General features: G+C 31.6%; 1 protein-coding gene across 3 annotated transcripts; it reads left to right on the top strand.

Annotated features, from left to right (window-relative positions):
• Nucleotides 1–3,330: 3,330 nt before the first annotated feature.
• Nucleotides 3,331–7,277, top strand: LOC108470694 (kinesin-like protein KIN-14U). Of its 3 annotated transcripts, none has more exons than XM_053022306.1 (11): nt 3,331–3,668; nt 4,007–4,321; nt 4,409–4,492; nt 4,578–4,739; nt 4,829–4,935; nt 5,016–5,200; nt 5,304–5,468; nt 5,562–5,780; nt 5,922–5,959; nt 6,087–6,214; nt 6,296–7,277. In XM_053022306.1, the coding sequence occupies exons 2-11, from the start codon at nt 4,099–4,101 to the stop codon at nt 6,914–6,916; spliced, it is 1,932 nt and encodes a 643-aa protein (XP_052878266.1). In that variant the 5' UTR covers nt 3,331–3,668; nt 4,007–4,098; the 3' UTR covers nt 6,917–7,277. The 3 variants fall into 3 exon arrangements, with proteins under 3 accessions (XP_052878266.1, XP_017627611.1, XP_052878267.1); XM_053022307.1 differs by having other exon boundaries at nt 3,346–3,482; XM_017772122.2 differs by having other exon boundaries at nt 3,331–4,321.
• Nucleotides 7,278–20,584: the final 13,307 nt, after the last annotated feature.

Raw genomic sequence — 20,584 nt, 5'->3', positions numbered from 1 at the left:
AGGCAGAATACTAACTACTCCCTTACAATATTTTTAATTTTTATTTTTTAAACAAAAGGTATGAGAATTATTATGTCTTAAAAATTATTTTTGTTAAGAAATCAGCAAGAATGAATTTTTTAGTTTAGTGATAAGACCTTAACTTATCCTTTGGTTCCAAGTTTGAAACCCTTTATATGCTTTCAGCTAAAATATTTTATTTCCTTATTTTAATCAAATCCTAGAATTTTTACCTAGCAAATTTTCAAGAAAAATACCCTCAAGCTCTTTTCTTATCAAATCAATTTTCATGCAAAAAGGAGCCAAGTTTTCAAAATCATCCCTCTCCCTCAAGTAAATCTTCAACCTCCTCTTCCAAACTAAAATTTTTGTATCTTCAAAATTAGGTGTGGATCTAATTTAAAATAATTATGTATGATTAAATATGTTGAATCATTGAGAAATTAGGCTCAAAATACGTAAAGAATAAACATGCAAGCCCCTCTTTTGTAAGTAAACCTATGAACCCCAGTGTGATTTATTATGCAAACCACATGAATTATTACGTGAACCCTAGGAGGAAAAAATATATATACGAACCCTTAGAGAATTACATGTGAATCTTTAAGTAGATGCTAGACGAGCCCTAACATATTCATGTGAACCCCTATGTTATATAGTACAACGTAGTATACAAACCCCATGTTATATAGTATGACATAGTGTGAACCCTTATGTAACACTCTTCACCTCTCTCCCTCATGTAACACTCATCACATTAATACCATAATGGAACATATTTACATGATCATTCTTGAATACAAATATTTAAATAGTTATGCATCATCATTTTAACAGTAGATACATATTTTCATAGCCTGTTAAACTTTAGTAATATGACTCGGATACTCGGGTTCCCCAAAACACACCAAAGAGCATCAAAATGCTAATAGAGGTACTGAATGTTGGATAAAAGGGGTTTGAAAAACGTAACAGAAAATAAATTTAAGGAAAATAAAGTTAAAATTTTCTTTTCCAAAACAAGATCTTAGTTGTGATATCTAAAGTAAGAAACACTTAATCAAAATTGTACCTTTTCTATTTGTCTAGAATGAGCGCTTCGACCAAGTAGTCTTCTCCGCTATCCTCAAGTTCATGTCTGACTTGCTTTGAATTAGAAAATTTTTCGTAAAAATTACCATTGGAGTAATTTCTTAATATCTCTAAACTTTTAAGTCAAGTTATAAATCAAAAAATTATCTCTAGAAATTTTTTGAAATAATCTCTTTAGAGAATTTCTCTCTACAACTTTCTCTTAAATTCAATTCTAATATTAAATTAATAAAATACTATTAAGATAAGTATTAAATTTAATTTAATATTAAACTATTAAAATAATATTATTTTGGAATAGTTAATTTGAAATCAAATTCTATGGTATTAAATTTTATTCGATTTGATTCAACTCGACTCAAATTTCATTTCATTTGACTCAATTCAAAAAAATTACAAATCAAATTGGGATAATAAAATAAGACTTGTAAACTCGATTAACTCAAAAAACTTTCACTTAATTTAATTAGATTCGATCGAACACTCATCCTTAAAAATAAAGTTCTAGTCCTTAATTTGCAAAATAAGAATAGTAATAATAATAAAATTGTGTTGATGTTTGTTAAACATGAATTGACCATATGATTGCATTTCAAAGAGTTGGTAAGGCAAGTGATTTTGATAATGATGAAATCCTATAAGTCTCAATGATTCACTATTTTTATGAACGAATTTTGAGAAGAATAGTAAATTAGAAGATTAATTCATACAAAAAAAATTATTTTATATATTTTATTTAGCTAGTGATGGAAACATATTTTCATTAAACTTACTGAAAATAATAAACAAAATTATTAGTTGTTTCATTTATTATAATTGTATATTAATTAATACAAGTATTCACTGATAAAACTATCATTAATGTTTTCAAATTAATTATTGAAATTTTATTTTATGATTTCAACAATCCCAAAAGTAGTACTCCGCCATTATTACATCTTTACCGTTAACGGCAAGTTTTTAGGTTCTCTGTATAAACCGTCAGAAAAAATAATTGTTCAATCTCTCGCATTACAAAACTTCCCCCATCTTTTTGTAACCAAAAAAAATACCTTCCCATCTTTAACCTTTGTCCAATCAAATTTGGCCACGTTGTAAGAAATAATGACAGTTACAGACATGTTTGTGTTTTGTTCCAGTAGTTCGTAATTAAATATATATATGTATTATAAAAATGTTCATTGCATCGTAGCAGACTTCAATTCAAAATGTTTTATATATTTTACCCAAAAGGTTATGTTGAATTTTTGAATTGCTTATATAAAATTCAATATAATTGTATATGGATTGAGTTAGAAGATGGATATAGTGAAGGTTAAATAAATTTGAAGGGTGATTTTATAATTTCAATTATTTTTCCATATTTAAATTAATGTAAGTGCTTTTATCGTAAAAATAAGAATTTGAAGTCACAAAAATAGAGATGAAAAACATGTATACATAGTGGATTAGTTTTGTACCATCTTTGCTTAATATTATTAATGTTTGAGGGTTAACATTTATATCTTGAAATTAGTGTCACAATTTAATTAGGTATGACTAATGATGATATATATATATATATAAAACATAATCTAAAGTCTCGTTTAGTTTTAAGACACATTTTATAAATATATTTTTACACTCACATTGTAAATATGTTATAATTTAGTAATTAATATTTCAAGAGGACGATGTTCATTTGTATCATATTTACATTACACTTATAACTTCTAAATTATTATATATTTATATAATATTTTTAAGAGAGAATCTATTTATACCGAGGTAGAATTAAAATGATTTTTCATCTTTTTATATATTTTTATACCATTAATATTTTAATATTCCAACAGTTAAACGACTCAATATCTTTATTATATTAATCTAAAATATTATATATATATATATTAATAAATATAGAACGGTTAAATTTTTTTTACATAAACTATATAATTAAAAATTTTAAATTTACGTCAAATTTAACTTACATAACCTATTTAAAAGAAATATAAAATATGACGATTAGATCATTAAAATATATTTTTAAAAAAAATCCAAAATCATTAAATTAGTGGATAGTTACATGTCATCAAATTTTTTTCACTTCATACTCTGACCGTGGAGGGATCCAATCCAAGTTCCTTCACTTTCAGTTCAGTCAAACAATTGAGATATAACTTCTTATTCCAATCTTGCCCCTCCGCCCCTCACGCACCTCCCTGAAATGACAATAACTAAATAAATAAAATTACAGTTTTGATCTTTAGATCTGGACCAACCAATACTTATTCTTACATTATATATATTTTAACATGTTCTTTTTTCAATAAACAAGCTTAAAAAAGCTTCACTTAAACAATCAGACTCCAAAGATTTATTCACTATTCCATCATTTATATTAACTGATGGTAAAACCAAAATTTCCTTTTTCCTTTTTCTGTGATTTCTCAAAATTTTCTCTTTGTGTTTGAAAATTCCAGCTCTCCCACTGTTGACTTTAAGCTCATCTTTCTCTTGCATGAAAGTCCAAGCCTTCATAATTACTACCGGCAACATTTTTTTTTTCTTCCTGTTTTTGGGTTTTATTTAACACAGTAAGATAGCTATAAAGTTGTTCTCTTTTGATTATTACAAGCTTTATTGATCTTTGGGTTTATCAGATTTTGTGCCATAGTCCAAACTTAGCTTTTTTAGGGTTGTTTTTAGACAAAAAAGATTCTGGGTTTCTTTTTAAAATTTTAATTTCTTCTACAACCTAAATATAGATCTTTAGCTGGTTTTAGTTGTTTCTCCTTCTTTTTTAAAATCTAAGCTGTTTCTCTATTACTTTTTTGTACTTTTGCCAACTTAAGACGTTTCTTAAATAGAAAAAGTAGAACCTTTGAGTATTTACTTCTACTTTTTTATAGTTATTATTATCATTCATTTCCAGAAAATCTATTTGGTTGTTGCTGTGTTCTGAAGGCAAGAAAAAGTGTTGGTTTATAACTGCAAAAGGGGGTTGGATTGTTTGGTAAAAGAAAAATGTTGATTAGTAGTGAAACAGAGGAAATCACTTTGCCTTCAAATGAAGTTAAAGAGTGTTCGACATCATCTCCAGTAGGATCAAGTCCTGATTCCCTTAATGGATTGCCCCCACCACCAGATTTGCCTGATTCTCCATCACTGTCCACCATTTTCTGTGATGTCAATGTGGTTCCTGAGCATGAAAAGAGCCAGCTTGAGCAGTCTATACACAAATTACAAGGTAAAATTTTGAGCTTTTTCATATTAAGGATTGAGGTTATTGTATTGATTTCATTAACATATGCTTGTTTTAAAATTTTTTTTTTAGGTGAAATTGCTGAATTGAGGTTAATCCTAAGGTCAATAGATGAGAAAAGGAGGGAAACGTTGAATAAGATAATAGACATCAAAGGTAAATTATCGTCTTGTTGTTGTGTTAAGAACATTAGCTTGTGTGTTTATTCTGTTTGGTTTTAAGGATTGGTGTCAATTTGCAGGCACCATTAGAGTGTTTTGTCGAGTTAGGCCTTTCCTTTCGACAGACAAGAGACGAACCCTGGAACCTATTTCGAGTGAACTTGATCGGGTTATCGTCACATCAAGTGGAAGTCGAAAAGAGTTTGGATTCGATAAGATTTTCCATCAAGAAGCTAATCAAGGTTAGCTTCAGATTTTACTCGGTTTTCCCCCAAATTCGGTAACATAATTAAGAGAGTTGATCAATTGATCTTGCTTGAAATTCTTGTAGAAGATGTGTTTGTTGATGTTGAACCAATCCTCAGATCTGCACTTGATGGGCACAATGTATCCATTCTTGCCTATGGTCAAACCGGTACTGGGAAGACATTTACAATGGTCTGTAGTTGAGAATTTTGCTTGTGTCATTCTTGCATTTATGAGGATTAATCTGATGAAGGATTGGAATGACTGTTTAGGATGGCACGACGGTCCAGCCGGGAATCGTTCCTCGAGCTTTGAAGGAGCTTTTCCAGCAAGTGTCTTCGGACAAGTCATTTTCTTATACTTTTTCAATGAGCATGTTGGAGGTTTACATGGGCAATCTGAGAGATCTACTAGCTTCAAAGCTGGCATTACGAGCAAATGAAACCGTGTTGAGATGGTAATGATCTTTTTTCTCTGAACATCCTAACTATAGATAGCAAATCGAAATTTCCAGGCCGTTGGTTAGACAGCTTACTATGATTTGGCTAACTCCACTACAGTAATCTAAACATTCAAACAGATCCAAAGGGGTCAGTAGAAATTGAGGGTCTGACACAGGTTGAAATACCAGATTTTGCAAAAGCCAGATGGTGGTACATGAAGGGTAGGCGGGCTCGATCGACATCATGGACAAACGTGAACGAGGCGTCCAGCAGGTCACACTGGTGGGTTCTGAGTTGAGTTCAATGTTTAATTTTCTTCGAGGGTTAATTTGGTTTAACAATTAATATATCCGTTTTAGTTTGGTTTGTATCTAGCTTAACAAGAATCGTCATTTCTCGACGTGGGGATACTCCGGAAGCTAAACCGAAAATAAGCAAATTATGGATGGTTGATCTTGGAGGGAGTGAACGGTTACTCAAAACCGGAGCAACTGGACAAACCCTTGATGAAGGAAGGGCTATAAATCTTTCCCTTTCTGCTTTAGGCGATGTTATTGCTGCTCTAAGAAGGAAAAAGGGCCATGTGCCATACAGGCAAGTTCTCGGTTTCAAATGTGGTCATGTTTGTACCTTTATATTAAAAAGGCTTGGAATGTCTGTAAGAACTACTTAAATGCCTTAAAATATTGAAGTATTCCTTCATTCCTAATGCTTTTTTATTTCTTTTTGTTGCAGAAATAGCAAGTTAACTCAAATCCTCAAAGATTCCTTAGGTAAATTATCACATGCATTGCCTTCATTCCCAATGCTTTAGACACATTGCATTGGCATAGGACAGAGGTTTTATATTGTGATGTTATGTTGAAAACTTTTTGTAACTTGTAATCCCGTTTTGTTTAGGTGTCGGTTCGAAAGTTTTGATGCTCGTTCACATAAGCCCGTGTCAAGAAGATCTCGAGGAAACCATCTGTTCTTTGAGCTTTGCAAAGAGGGCAAAAGCAGTGGACTCTAGCAGAGGACTACCTGAGGTACCGTAATTGGATTTGCAAATAGTTTCTCTGATAGTACATTGATTTGATTGTTACTGATATATATGTATGATCATGTAGGACTTGAAGAAGCTAAGAGAAAAACGGATATCTGAGCTTGAAGAGAACATGAGAGAAGTTGAAGAAGAATGTCAGAAACTTTCAAATCAAATAAGTAAGGCTGAGTTCTTATTAAGTGAAAACCGAAAACTTTACTCAACTGCTTATGGGGTACCTGATGAGAGTGCGGAAAAGAATCCTGAAAACCATGAAGAAGATGCAAAAACTCATGCCATAGAAACACCTAGAGTAACTCAGAAACCAATTCAACAAAGCATTCATCGGTCTCTCCCTCGGTTCATGTCCTCTACCGTGGCTAGTCGAGAAAGGCAAAGCGCAGCCGAAAAAGATATCGTTACAAGGGCAAGAACCTTTAGACCAAGAGCCAGGAGTTCAACGCAGCTCTCAGGTTTCCAGTCCCTCAGCTTTTCAGACAACCGCTTTGGATCACTTTTGCGACACTCAGTGAAGAATTCCCGGTTCAAAGACACAAATGGTCCAGCCACAGAGAGCCCAAAGTGCAATGACTCATCTTCCTTGAAGACAACTTCCTTGTCAAGAAGCAAGGTGGTCACATCATCTGATCCAAACTTGAGAGTTAAACTTGGTCATCATAGAAGAAGGATGTCTGATTTTGTCTAACAATTAAGAGTTAAAACTGAAGTGTGTTGGATCCTATTTTTTCATTTTTGCTTAGTGTTTTCCTATGTTACTTGGACTCGGGTAAGTGTCCATGTTTGGATATATGTCGGGCACGAGGACTATAAGAAAAATGAAGAATCTGAGTAACATATAAGTCATTTTTGTTTGGTGAGGTGTGCCATCATATATGTTTTTATTGAGGGTGGTTTGCACGGTTGTGAGAGGGATCTGTAACTTAATAAAGTATTTTATTTACAAGATCCCCATATTGAAATGGTTTGTTTTAGGTTTTGGGCTCTAGTGTTAAACAATTCATTAACATTATTATTGTAAACACTAATGATGTTTTATACAAGAAAAACTAGCCTTGATTCCTGCCTTATTTTCAGCTTTATTTTAATCCATATCTGCATCTGCAATGGAAAACACTTCATTTACTCCCCTCCAAAAAGAGTTGCTTCCAGCAGTCAACGACAGGTTTAGAGAGGAAAATTATTGAGCCATGTGCCTAAGCAGTCTCACTCGCACTATGTTACTCGAATGCGTACTTAAATTTTGTTATATGTTTGAAGGATGATATTTTGTTATATGTTTAAATTTTGTTAGCAGACAAATGATATGCTAACTCAACTCCACTAATGATATTTTTTGAACCATATGCTCTCAGTTTTCTTTCACGTTTTCTCTCATATATATATATATATTGCACTTCATTGGATTTTGAGAATTAATTTTTTTTCCAATGTCACCTTGGTTTAGTTAAATAGTCTACAGATAATTAACTTTACTTAATATTCGTTGGAATGATAGTTAAGAGCAAAACAAATAATGTAAAAGAAAGAGCAGAAAAGAATTAACACAATTGATAACGGTCTTATGTTTGCAGAGCCTTGCCTAGTTCAATCGTTCAGACAACCTATTGGCTTAAGTTATCTACCTTTACACAAGTAAGTAATTGTAGCCCCAATACTGACTCCAATCATCACAAATCACTGACTCAAATATCTCACATACAATTAAGAAGCCTCTCCATATCATACATAAAAAAAGTGTTGCAAAATAACCAAAAGAACACAACAAAGACGTCGACAAAGACACTCCAAAAATTGCCTTTGATGTGCGGCACAAAACAATAGGCCTCTTCAATTGGTCAATCAACAGTGTTTTGATAGGTTTTAAACCCTTTTTTAAAAGCTAAAGTTATCCCATTAATTATCTTGAATATTTATCACATAAAAATTTTCATATATCATTCAATTGTTCCAAAACTCTCTTGAATAAATCTGATATTAATCTCTAAAAAATAGTAGTTTAATAATAAGACTTTCATGGTTATTCAATCACCTCAAGCAATACGGTTGAGAGTCTTAGCATCCTAATCGATCCATGCTTCTAGTTTTGTCAAAAATGTTAGGTTCAAGTAGATCAAACTTAACATAAACGAAATCTATTCAAGACCCAAGTTGATGGCCCAAGTAGAGAAACAGTTTCATTATAACAAGATATGGAACGAACAACAACTTTCCTAACAATATCTCCATTGGTATTTTTAAAAAAATCCTACATCAAATGCTTAGCCCACAATCCAAACAAGTCACATAGTAAAGGAGTTAGAATGTCCCCCTTTAAGGGGTAGAACCAGGCTTGATCGTACACTCCCCCTATCAATATGCTTGTTCATCACATAATTGATTAAGTATGCACCAAAGTCATAAATATGCAGTAAAAAAAATCATCATCTCTCTTTTTGTTAAAGTAAAATGTAGCAGGCATATCCAAGAACATTTCATTTGATGCTACCATATCCTCCCAGTTTTTTAGCAAAGATGCCAAAAGTGCAACCATAAGTGAAATCAAAGTAGTCAAAATCAAAAAATTAGCATCATTATTCCCCCTTACTCTATTCATCCCCTATCGACTTCCATCATGTTGTTTAGATGAATAAGATCAAATGTTATCTTTTCCACGAAACCTAGATAACGTTTCTCCAATCTTCAATAAATCTTTAACGTGATCATCAAGAGTTACAACATTATGTTTCATGCGAGCATCAATCAAATACTAATCTTCATTACTTAAATGGTTTCGATTCTTTCTTACCTAAATTTACCTATGTTGTGGTTTTCTTGTTCCATTAATTATTTTAACAGGTTTTGTAGTAGAGTTGAACTTCTTTTAATCTTGCATCATTCTATAACAATGGGGTCTAATATGTTCATCTTTCCCACAATAATATCATACAATCTTTCTGAAGTTTTTATTTTCTACTTCATGACGAAAACAAGAACTCATATCTTTAACTTTAACAAAAATTGGAGGAGCGATAAGTTTCTTACCTTTATTGATGCACCAAGTCCTCTGTGGCTTGGTTCAATTCTCCTTGAAGCCAAAATTTCATCAAGCTTTTCACTTTGGCCTCCAAACTTCTTCAAGACAACCTTTACATCATCTAGGTCAGTCTTGGTTAATTTTAAAGCATTATTTTTTTCTTGGACCATAATTTCAAGTTTTTCCTTTTCTCTTTGAAGACCAATAATTTCATCCCTCAATGAATCATTCAATTAGCACAATATCTTCATTTTCTTTAACATATGGCTGTAAGCATTTTTCAAATATTTAAAAGGAACATCATTATTATACGAATCTTTTTTAGAATCTGTTGGACCATGGTTTGGAATAGTAGTAGTAAAAGCAACATAGTTGCTCACATATTCATTTGCATTAGAACTTTCTTCCTAAAAGTAACTTCTCTTTTTTCTTAGTATTAGCACATTCAGATTGTAAGTAATCAAATCCCTTGCATTCATAACATTGAACATCCTTCTTCCTTGTCTCGCTAGTATCTACTTTAGTTCCCTTCTTAGTGAACCTCTTCATGTTGAGCAAGACTAATTGCTTTTTGATTTTATCAATGTCCTCCAATGTTTGTTTCGCTATTGGGATAGTCTTTTAAGCATTGAACACTGCTCTTCGGAAAATTCATTTTTGTCATGTTTTGCTTCCTCTATATTCAACTCAAAGGTTTGGAGTGAGCCTATTAACTCATCTAGCTTGAGAGTGGTAATATCTTTGGCCTCCTCTATTGTTGTGACTTTAACGGTGAACCATTCCAATAAAGACCTCAATACTTTGTGCACCAATTTATCATTAAAAAAATGCTCACTAAGACAAAAAGCCTTATTAGAATTCTCTCATAATCTTGTATAAAACTCGGAGATAGTTTCATTTTTAAACATTTTCAAATTTTCAAACCTAGTTGTTAAAATTTGAAGTTTTGACATGCGTACAACATCATTTCCTTCATGTTGGTTTTTCAAGATTGTCCATGCCTTCTTAGCAAATTCACATACAAAAATGACTTTAAGTTGCTCCAAGTCAACTCTACTGAAAATGACATTTAGGGCTTGTAAATTTCATGAGAAACCTTTATTTTTGCATTATTGTATTTGTTTCTTTCTTTAGGGCGTGTGATGCCATCAACAATAGTTATAATGGGTCTAGTCCACCAATCTTCAATAACTTGCCAAGCTGCTTGGTTGACAGACATAATGAAAGCCCTTATACGATTCTTCCAATAAGCATAGTTTGCTGAATTAAGTAACAACAGGGATCGAGTAATCGAACTACATTCCTTCATAGATCCCATGGTCATAAACCGAACAAAAGATCACATTTAAGTAATTTAAAGTATGCTCTAATGCTAATTGAAAAATAATTAGTTTGCATATATGATAAATCAACTTTGCTTAACACTCATTATAACGATAGTTAAAATGAAAATAGACAACGTAAAAAATAAGAGTAGAAAAGAATCAATACAATCGATCTTTGCTAATGCAGTTCAGACACAACGGTGCTACGTCTACAAAGCCTCGCCCGGTGAATGATTTTATTCAATAATCATCTGGATCATCTATTAGCTCAAGCCTAATCTATCCTTACACAAAAAAGTAATTGCAGCTCCAATATCGACCCCAATTGTCACAAATTACTCACCAAAATATTTCACAATATAATCAATAAACTTCTTCAAATAACATCTAAAAGAGTGTTGCAAAATAACCACAAGAACACTATAAAGTTGTCGACAAAGGCATTTAGAAAATTGCTCTTGATGTGCGCCATAAAACAACATATTTATAGGCTTCTTCAAATGTTCAATCAACAATGTTTTAATAGGCTTTAAACTATTATTTAAATGCTAAAGTTATCCATTAATTATCCTGAATTTATCACATAAAAGTTTTCACATATCATTATTCCAATTGCTCCAAAAATCTCTTAAATAAATATGATATTTTTCTCTAAAAAAATACCATTTTAATAATAAGACTTTCATGCTTATCCAATCACCTTAAGCAATTTGATTGACAATCTTAGCACCCTAGTTGATCCATGCTTCCAGTTTTGTCAAATATTCCAGATTCATGTGGATCGAACTCAACACAAATGAAACATATTTAAGGCCTAAGTAGAGAAACAATTTCGTTATAACAGGATATGGAACGAGTAACAACAACTTTCCCAATAATTAGCTTTAGTATGAATTATACTTGATTATTAATCTAGATGTGTTGTAATGGTTTGTATCTATTTTGTGATTCTTTGGACAATCCATGCTATAATAATTTGATACTTGTGATTTTTAAATATATATTTCTTCATACTTTAATTGTACTAATAACACATTCAAATAAAAAGGCTAAACTATTAAAATATCCCTTTTACTCTTTTTTTTTCTTCATAAAAGAACATTCATTATAAACTAAACAACAATTCAATACATGGGAGGTCTACCCATATCAGTATTTTTTAAAAATATTTTTCATATCCATTTTATAATTTATATTTAGAGTTATTGTCTTTTATTTAAAAAATACCTATATTTATAAAATAAAAAAATATTTATTTTTATTGTAATGATTATTACATGTAAAATTAACATTAGTAATCACACATAATTTACCTAAATCAAAATTAAATTAGATAAGGAAAATAGGTGGTCGAGATTTAAGTCAAAATTTCTGTTTATATCAAATGAGATTTAAATAGACTTTTTGTTCGAATGAAATATTGATTTATGTTAAAGTTTTAATTTAAAGGTAAGTAGCTTATTTAACTACAAATCAAATATTAAATATTTATTTAAAACTAATTAAATATTAATTAAAATTAGAAATATATTTAAATATAATAAAAGCATAAATTTAAGTCATTGTTTTACTTGATGTTATAAATTGGCAGAGCACAAACTTGTTTAGTAAAAGTAAAAAAATCATTTTATAATTAAAATAAGTTATATTATTTGTGAATATTTTAATCTTTTTATTTTATTTTTAAATCTAATAAAAAGTTACATGCGGTGAGATTTGAATTCATGATATTTACATGAATAAAATATTAATTTTACCATTAAGCCAAAACTCTATTTTATTTAAAAATAATTTATATTATTTGAAGGTACTTTAATTTTTTATTTAAAAAATAAATAATCTATACATGGTAAGATTTGAACCTATGATATTTGTATGGATAAAACTTTAATGTTACCTCTCAACCAATGTTTTATCTTATAATATTTTGTACATTTCAATTTTATTATGTATGCTTTATTACCTCCATCAATCGTATATCTATACATACTATCATTTAAGCCCCTAGTGAATCGATGTCACGAGTCAATCGAGACACCAACTTGATTGGGAAAATTAAGAAAATGTCATTTTGTAATTAAAATAAATTATATCATCCGAGAATATTTTAATCTTTCTATTTTTAGAAAATAAATAAATAATTTATATGTGGTTAAATTTAAACTTGTGCTATTTACATCAATAAAACATTAACTTTACCACTAAATCAAAAATTTATCTTAACATAATATTTACATTTAAATTGTATTTTGCATAGTTTATTACCTCCATAAATTGTATATATTTTGATAATTTTGTTGATTGAGTTGGTGTCATAAGTCAACTCAACACTAATTCAAGATTAATAACAATACCATGATAAACAATTGTAGCGTATTTACTATTCTTAATATGATGTATTTATGAGTTTAAATTTCAATTTAATCTTTTTTTCATTTTAATAATGTGCATATTTCTTGTGTTCTTATTAATTAGTTTTAAACCATACATTTCATTATTTATTGTATATAATTTTTAAACTAATATATGTGTTTTAAGTACGTATGTGATGTAATTTCTATTTTGATAATATTGTTGATTGAGTTGGTGTCATAAGTTAACTCGACACGAACTCAAGATTGATGATAACACTACAATAAACAATTGTAATACATTTAATATTCTTAATATGATGCATTTATATGTTTGAATTTTATTTTACTTATAATTTAATCTAATTTTTTCATTTTGATACCGTATATATTCTATATGTTATTATCAATTAATTTTCAAACCGCATGTTTTATTTTTATTGTAAACTAAATTATGTATTTTAAATACATAGTTGATAATCTAAATAAATTGGCAAAGTTGAAAACATAAATTCTTTTCATAAGTATTATTATTCATCCAAAATAACATACAAACAACTACAAAGAAACTGCTCAAATAGCAACATTTAGCTGCCATTTCTTGTATTAAGGAAATGCTTAATTCTATTTTTGGCTATCATATCCTCCTAGTTTTTAGCAAAGATGCCAAAAGTGCAACCATAAGTGAAATCAAAGTAGACAAAATCACTAAAATAGCATCGTTATTCCCCCTTACTCTATTCATCCCTTATAGACTTCCATCATGTTGTTTAGATGAATAAGATCAAATGTTATCTTTTCCACGAAACCTAGATAACGTTTCTCCAATCCTCGATAAATCCTTAACGTGGTCATCAAGAGTTACAACATTATGTTTCATGCGAGCATCATATCAAATACTAATCTTCATTACTTAAATGTTTTCGATTCTTTCTTACCTAAATTTGCCTATGTTGTGGTTTTCTTGTTCCATTAATTGTTCTAACAAGTTTTGTAGTAGAGTTGAACTTCTTTTAATCTTGCATCATTCTATAACAATGAGGTTTAATATGTTCATCTTTCCCACAATAATATCATACAATCTTTCTGAAGTTTTTATTTTCTACCTCATGATGAAAACAAGAACTCATATCTTTAACTTTAACAAAAATTGGAGGAGCGATAAGTTTCTTACCTTTATTGATGCACTAAGTCCTCTATGGCTTGGTTCAATTCTTCTTGAAGCCAAAATTTCATCAAGCTTATCATTTTGGCCTCCAAACTTCTTTAAGACAACCTTTGCATCATCTAGCTCAGTCTTGGTTAATTTTAAAGTATCATCTTTTTCTTGGACCATAATTTCAAGTTTTTCCTTTCCTCCTTTAAGACCAATAATTTCATTTCTCAATGAATCATTCAATTAGCACAATATCTTCATTTTCTTTAACATATGGCTGAAAGCATTTTCCAAATATTTAAAAGGAAAATCATTATTATACGAATCTTCTTTAGAATTTGTTGGACCATGGTTTGGAATAGTGGTAGTAAAAGCAACATAGTTGCTCACATCTTTCTCTGCAATAGAACTTTCTTCCTAAAATTAACTTATCTTTTTTCTTAGTATTAGAACATTCTGATTGTAAGTAATCAAACCCCTTGCATTCATAACATTGAACATCATTCTTCCTTGTCTCGCTGGTATCTACTTTTGTTCCCTTTTTAGCGAACATCTTCTTACTTTTTTGAGCAAGACTAATTGCTTTTTGGTTTTATCAATGTCCTCCAATGTTTGTTTCGCTATTGGGATAGTCTTTTAAGCATCGAACACTGCGTTCTTTGGGTTGGCAGATGGAATCCCACTCAACTAAAGACATATTTCCTTTACCATCAGAGGAGCCCCAAATAAACCTTTTAACCAAACTTTCAATTTCATCACAGATAGATCTAGGTACTAGCATGGACTGCATGAATTAACTAGGAATAGACAAAAGAATTGACTGTGCTAATGTAACCTGACCAGCCATGGAAAGTTGTCAAGCATCCCAACTTTGAAGTTTCCGATGCACCTTTTCAACCACAAAATGCATAATACTATCTGTGACTCTCTTATGAAAGAGAGGCACTTCAAGGTAATGACCTAGGTGTTGCACTTTTTGGAACCCAAACGTATTGCTAATCACATCTGTCATAGAATCCTTTACCCCTTTAGAGAAAAGAATATTAGTTTTATGGGCATTAATCTTATGATTGGAAATTTCATAGAAACCCCCTATCAACTTCTTAAGTAACTTGCCATGCTCCAAATCAGTTTTACTAAAGATGACCAAGTCATTAGCAAAGAAGAGGTGGGATAGAGCCAGCCCCGATCTCGACAAACCAACGGGATTCCACAAATTATTAGAAATAACCAACTTAAAGGAGTGACTGAGCCATTCCATACAAAGCACAAAAAGATAAGGAGAGAGAGGACAACCATGACAAATACCTCTGGCAAGCCTGAACTTAGACAAAGGGGCTCCATTCAACAGAACCTGCATCGTGGAGCTAGAAATATAGGACATAATCAAATTTCCATAGTAATCAGGAATACCTTCTACCTGTAGAGGTGCCCTAATAAAATCCCATCTAACTCAATCATAAGTCTTCTCCAAGTCAATCTTGATCGCCATCCACTTTCTCTTACTGTTACTCCTCATGAAATGAATCACCTATTGCGCAATTATTATATTATTGATGATATTCTGTCCAACAATAAATTTCACCTGTTTATGTGCAATAATTTTAGGGAAAACACTTTTGAAACGGTTAGCAATGACTTTCATAATCAATTTCTAGAGGACAGAACACAAACATATAGAGCAAAACTGAGCGAAATCCACTAGGTTAGAAACTTTGAGAATGAGGACCACCAAAGTGTTATTCAAATCAGAAGTAATGTTCCTTCCATTAAAGACCACTTTTACCCAAAAGTAAACAGTGCCCCCAACTGTGTCCCAATACTTCTAAAAAAAATGGCATGAAAACCATCACTACCCGGAGCCTTAAGAGGAGCCATGTCAAATAGTGCAGTCTTGATTTCATCATCCGATACTAATTTCCCCAAAAAATTTAACATCAACAGAGTCTAACCGAGGGCATCTACTAGCTGGTAACTTTCCCATGGGCCTAGGATCCTCCCCATAAAGATTATGAAAGAAAACATTCACCTTTGACTCTATGATCTCTGGGTCATAAATCCAATCACCACCAGAGTCACAAATAGTAGTTATGCGACTAGACTTCCTTCTTTGTAGAGTCCACGCATGATAAAATTTAGTATTGCGGTCACCTAGCTTAAGCTAATCGCGTCTCGATTTTTACTTCAAAAGGAGTTCTTCATGATGGAGAACGTTGTTTAGCTCTAATTGCACATCCATTTTGATTTGAGCTAAATGATTTGAGCCACTAAAATTCATACGCCGATGGATATCCGCTAACTTAGAGATCAAAATTTTCTTACAAGATATGATATGACCATAAACTGATTTGTTCCTGTAACACCCCTAACCCATATCCGTCACCGGAATAGGGTTACGAGGCATTACCGGATTTATACGCTATCATTTATACAAAATCGAGTCATAAATTTGCATTTTAAATCAATTCTTTTCAAATTTCACTATAAAGTCCCTAATATGGGCCTACGAGTGTGGCCAGCCCGTGTGGAATTTTGACTTGCAATTTCTTAAGTATCAAAAGGGCACACGGCCTGGGCACACACCCGTATGGCTAGGCCGTGTGGTAAACTGATTTTTCACCATTTTTAAGCCATTTTCACACTATTTTGACACACGACCATGCTTGAAACCCGTGTCCTTCACACGACCAAGACACACGGCCCTGTCTTTGGCCCGTGTACTATCCTAACTTCATATTTAAGGATACAGGGGACATACGGTCATATCACATACCCATAGGCTTATCGTGTGTCACACACGTCCGTGTGTCTACCCGTGTGGACGAAAATAGGCCGTTTTAGGCCACTTTTCTCACCCTTTCATCCATTTCCTGCACTTAAACACAATTACACACTAATAGAATCCAACCAATCAATCATTCCAAGCCAAAACATGTATATTTCATTCTCAAACACAAAAAATCACATTCAACTTACTTTGCATACTTAGTCGTTCCTACAATTACATTATTAAATCAACCCCTATACATGCCATATAAATCAAAAAGTTGTTTAACAAAATCTACCGGATTAAATCTGGATAGTGTGATCCTTGATGTAGATCTAATTCTCGGTTTGTATATAAGTCAATCTACAAAAGAAATAACATACACAAGTAAGCTTATAAAAGCTTAGTAAGCTCATAGGCATAAAATATAAATCTTACCAAACATGGTACAGAAACATATATCTTTTAAGTTAACTAATTCATCCTGTAAATCACAAATTCATTAATAAGCTCATTTGAATAATTTCCATGTTGCTATTCACAAATTTAACTCCTTTGGGCCCATTTCTCATTCATTTCCATTGTCAAATTAGGGAAAAATAATGAAATTGAGTGCTTCACAATCACATTGCCATGGTAAAACCATGGACTTGCACATAGTCATATATCGCACGCTGAAGCCATAGCCCTGCCATGGTCTTAAACGGATCACATGTAATACCGATGCCATATCCCAGATATGGTATTATACGGAATCACGTTATCACATCACATCACAACGACGCCATAGCCTAGTTATGGTCTTATACAGGAACACGTATCACATTGCACCGATGCCATAGCCCAGCTATGGTCTTATACGGGTGCACATATCACATCTTTTTCGTCAATTCATCATTGTCATAAAATGAAAGCACTCAAAACCATTGTTCCAACTAATTTGTACTTTTAGTTAAACATTATTTAGTAATTAATACAATTTGATAGTATTCATCTACAATAAGGTACCTTAGCAATCATAAGATTTTCATAATAAAACATTGAACTTTGCTATATGAACTTACCTGGGCTAATTTGCAAAAGTCGTAGAAATTCAAGGACTATTCTTGTAATTTTTCCTTTCCACGATTCAATTCGTTTTCTTGATCTATAATTATAAAATCATTCCTTCATTAGCATCTATTTCAATTCTATTCTACTTCACAATTTATGCCCTTTAATTTTTGAAATTACACTATTACCGCAAACTTTTTAGTTTTTACAATTTAGTCCCTGCTCAAATTATTCATCAATTGAGCTAATTCTTCTCAAATAACACTTTATCAAGATATTATAACTACTTCAATCCTTTAACACTCAAAATTTCATCACAAAACCCTACTTTCAACAACTTTCACAATTAGATCCTAAAAATTGATTTCTATAAAAATCTCTTCATAAAATCATCATATAATAAAATTAAAACCTCAATTCCATGATAAATAATCATAAACTTTCAGCACTTATTCATGGAAACTTTCAAAATTACCCATGAAATCAAAAACTAATGAATTAAACAAATAGACCTAGTTGTAAAAGTCTCAAAAACACAAAAATTACAAGAAATAATCAAGAATTGAGCTTACATGTAATAAAAATATGAGACACCAGCTTAAAAGAACCCTTCAATGGTGTTTTTGCTGGAGAGGATGAAGAAAAATGAAGAATACTCTAGATATTCTAATTTAATCAAAATTTTAACTATTAAATTTTAACTAAATTACCAATTTACCCTTAGTTCACACCTAATTTTAGATTTTTATTTTCTATGCAGCTTCATGCATTTCTTTTAGGCATATTTATGCCTCAAATCCTTCTTATTTATTACTTATGCTATTTCATCATTTCCTACAATTTTACAACTTATTCAATTTAGTCATTTTTACCCAATTGACTACCCTAAATATTAATAAAAGTATTTATGGCTCGATTTAATATTTTGAGGTCTCGATACCTCGTTTTCACTTCCAAATTATTTAGTATTTATTACAAATTACTATTCACTATTTCAATCATTTTCCTAACTTCACATCTAATTTATTTTCATTAAATTAGTAATATTTTCTACTCATTTGTCAGATTTAGTGATCTCAAATCACTATTCTGACATCACTGAAATTTGGGCCGTTACAACTCTCCCTCTTTAGAAAATTTCGTCCTCGAAATTTCGTACCTGAAAAAAAATGTGGATATTGTGATCTCATTGATTCCTCCGTTTCCTAGGTTGCCTCCTCCAATCCATGTCGATACCATAATACTTTTACTAACGGTACTCATTTATTCTGTAGCTCTTTAACTTCTCGAGCTAAAATTTTCACTGGCTCCTCCGAATAAGTCATATTTGATTGTAGCTCTATTACAATATGAGGAATCACATGTGAAGGGTCTGATCTATTCCGTCTCAACATAGAAACATGAAATACATTATGGATTTTCTCAAGTTCCGGAGGCAAGGCCAATCTATCAGTTAGTGGACCAATCCTCTCAATGACCTCATACGACCCAATAAATCGTGGACTAAGCTTTCCTTTTCTACCAAACCGTAGAACTTTTTTCCATGGGAAACTTTCAAGAACACACGATCACCCACATTGAAGTCTATATCTCTTTTCTTTCAAATCTGTATACGACTTCTGACGATCGAAAGCAGCTTTCAAACTTTCTCGAATAATCAGAACTTTCTCTTCAGTTTCCCAAATTAAATCCATTCCCACCAATTTCGATTCACTTAATTTTAACCAATACAACGGGGTTTTACATTTTCTCCCATGTAGAGCTTCAAACAGTGCCATTTTGATACTAGCTTGATAGCTATTATTATAAGCAAATTCAGCTAAAGGTAAATACTTTCCCAGCTACCATTGAACTCGAGTATACAACATTTTAACATATCTTCCAAAATTTGAATCACTCGCTCTGATTGCCCGTCGGTCTGTAGATGAAAAGCTGTACTAAATTTTAACTTAGTACCTAAAGCTTCTTGTAGTTTACCCCAAAATCTTGAAGTAAACCTCGGAATTCGATAAGAAATAATTGACGTTGGCACTCTATGTAATCTCACAATTTCTGACACATATAATTTCGCTAATTTTTCAAGCGGGAAATCTGTTCTAACGGGAATAAAATGTGCTGACTTAGTCAATCTGTCCACTATCACCCAAATCAAATCTTTTTATTTGGAGTCACTGGCAACCCAGATACAAAATCCATCATCGCATATTCCCACTTCCATTCTGAAATCATTGTAGGTTGAAACAAACCCGTAGGCACTTGATGTTCTTCTTTTACCTGCTGACAAATCAAGCATTTCGTTACAAATTCACAAATTTCTCGCTTCATACCAGGCCACCAATACATTTTCTTCAAATCACAATACATCTTTGTACTGCCCGGATGAATCGATTACATGCTACTATGAGCTTCTGATAAAATGTCATTTTTCAAATTTGGATTATTTGGAACACAAATTCTATTGCGATAGTATAACATACCACTATCATCAATAGAGTTTTCTAAGTTCAAGTTGTTTTGAACCATCTATCGTTTCAACACTAACTTCGGGTCTTCATCTTATAACTCTCGAATTTGAGAAAAGAATATTGGTTTTGCCTTTAATTCTGCTACCACAAAACCATCTTCATTAACAGAAAAATGAGCATTTAACGCTCGAAGAGCAAATAATGACGATTTCCGACTAAGTGC

Source organism: Gossypium arboreum, chromosome 11, assembly GCF_025698485.1.
Source record: "Gossypium arboreum isolate Shixiya-1 chromosome 11, ASM2569848v2, whole genome shotgun sequence".
NCBI classification, from domain to species: domain Eukaryota; kingdom Viridiplantae; phylum Streptophyta; class Magnoliopsida; order Malvales; family Malvaceae; genus Gossypium; species Gossypium arboreum.
The sequence above is the reverse complement of the archived record's forward strand: the minus strand, read 5'-3'. Positions and strand labels throughout refer to the sequence as shown.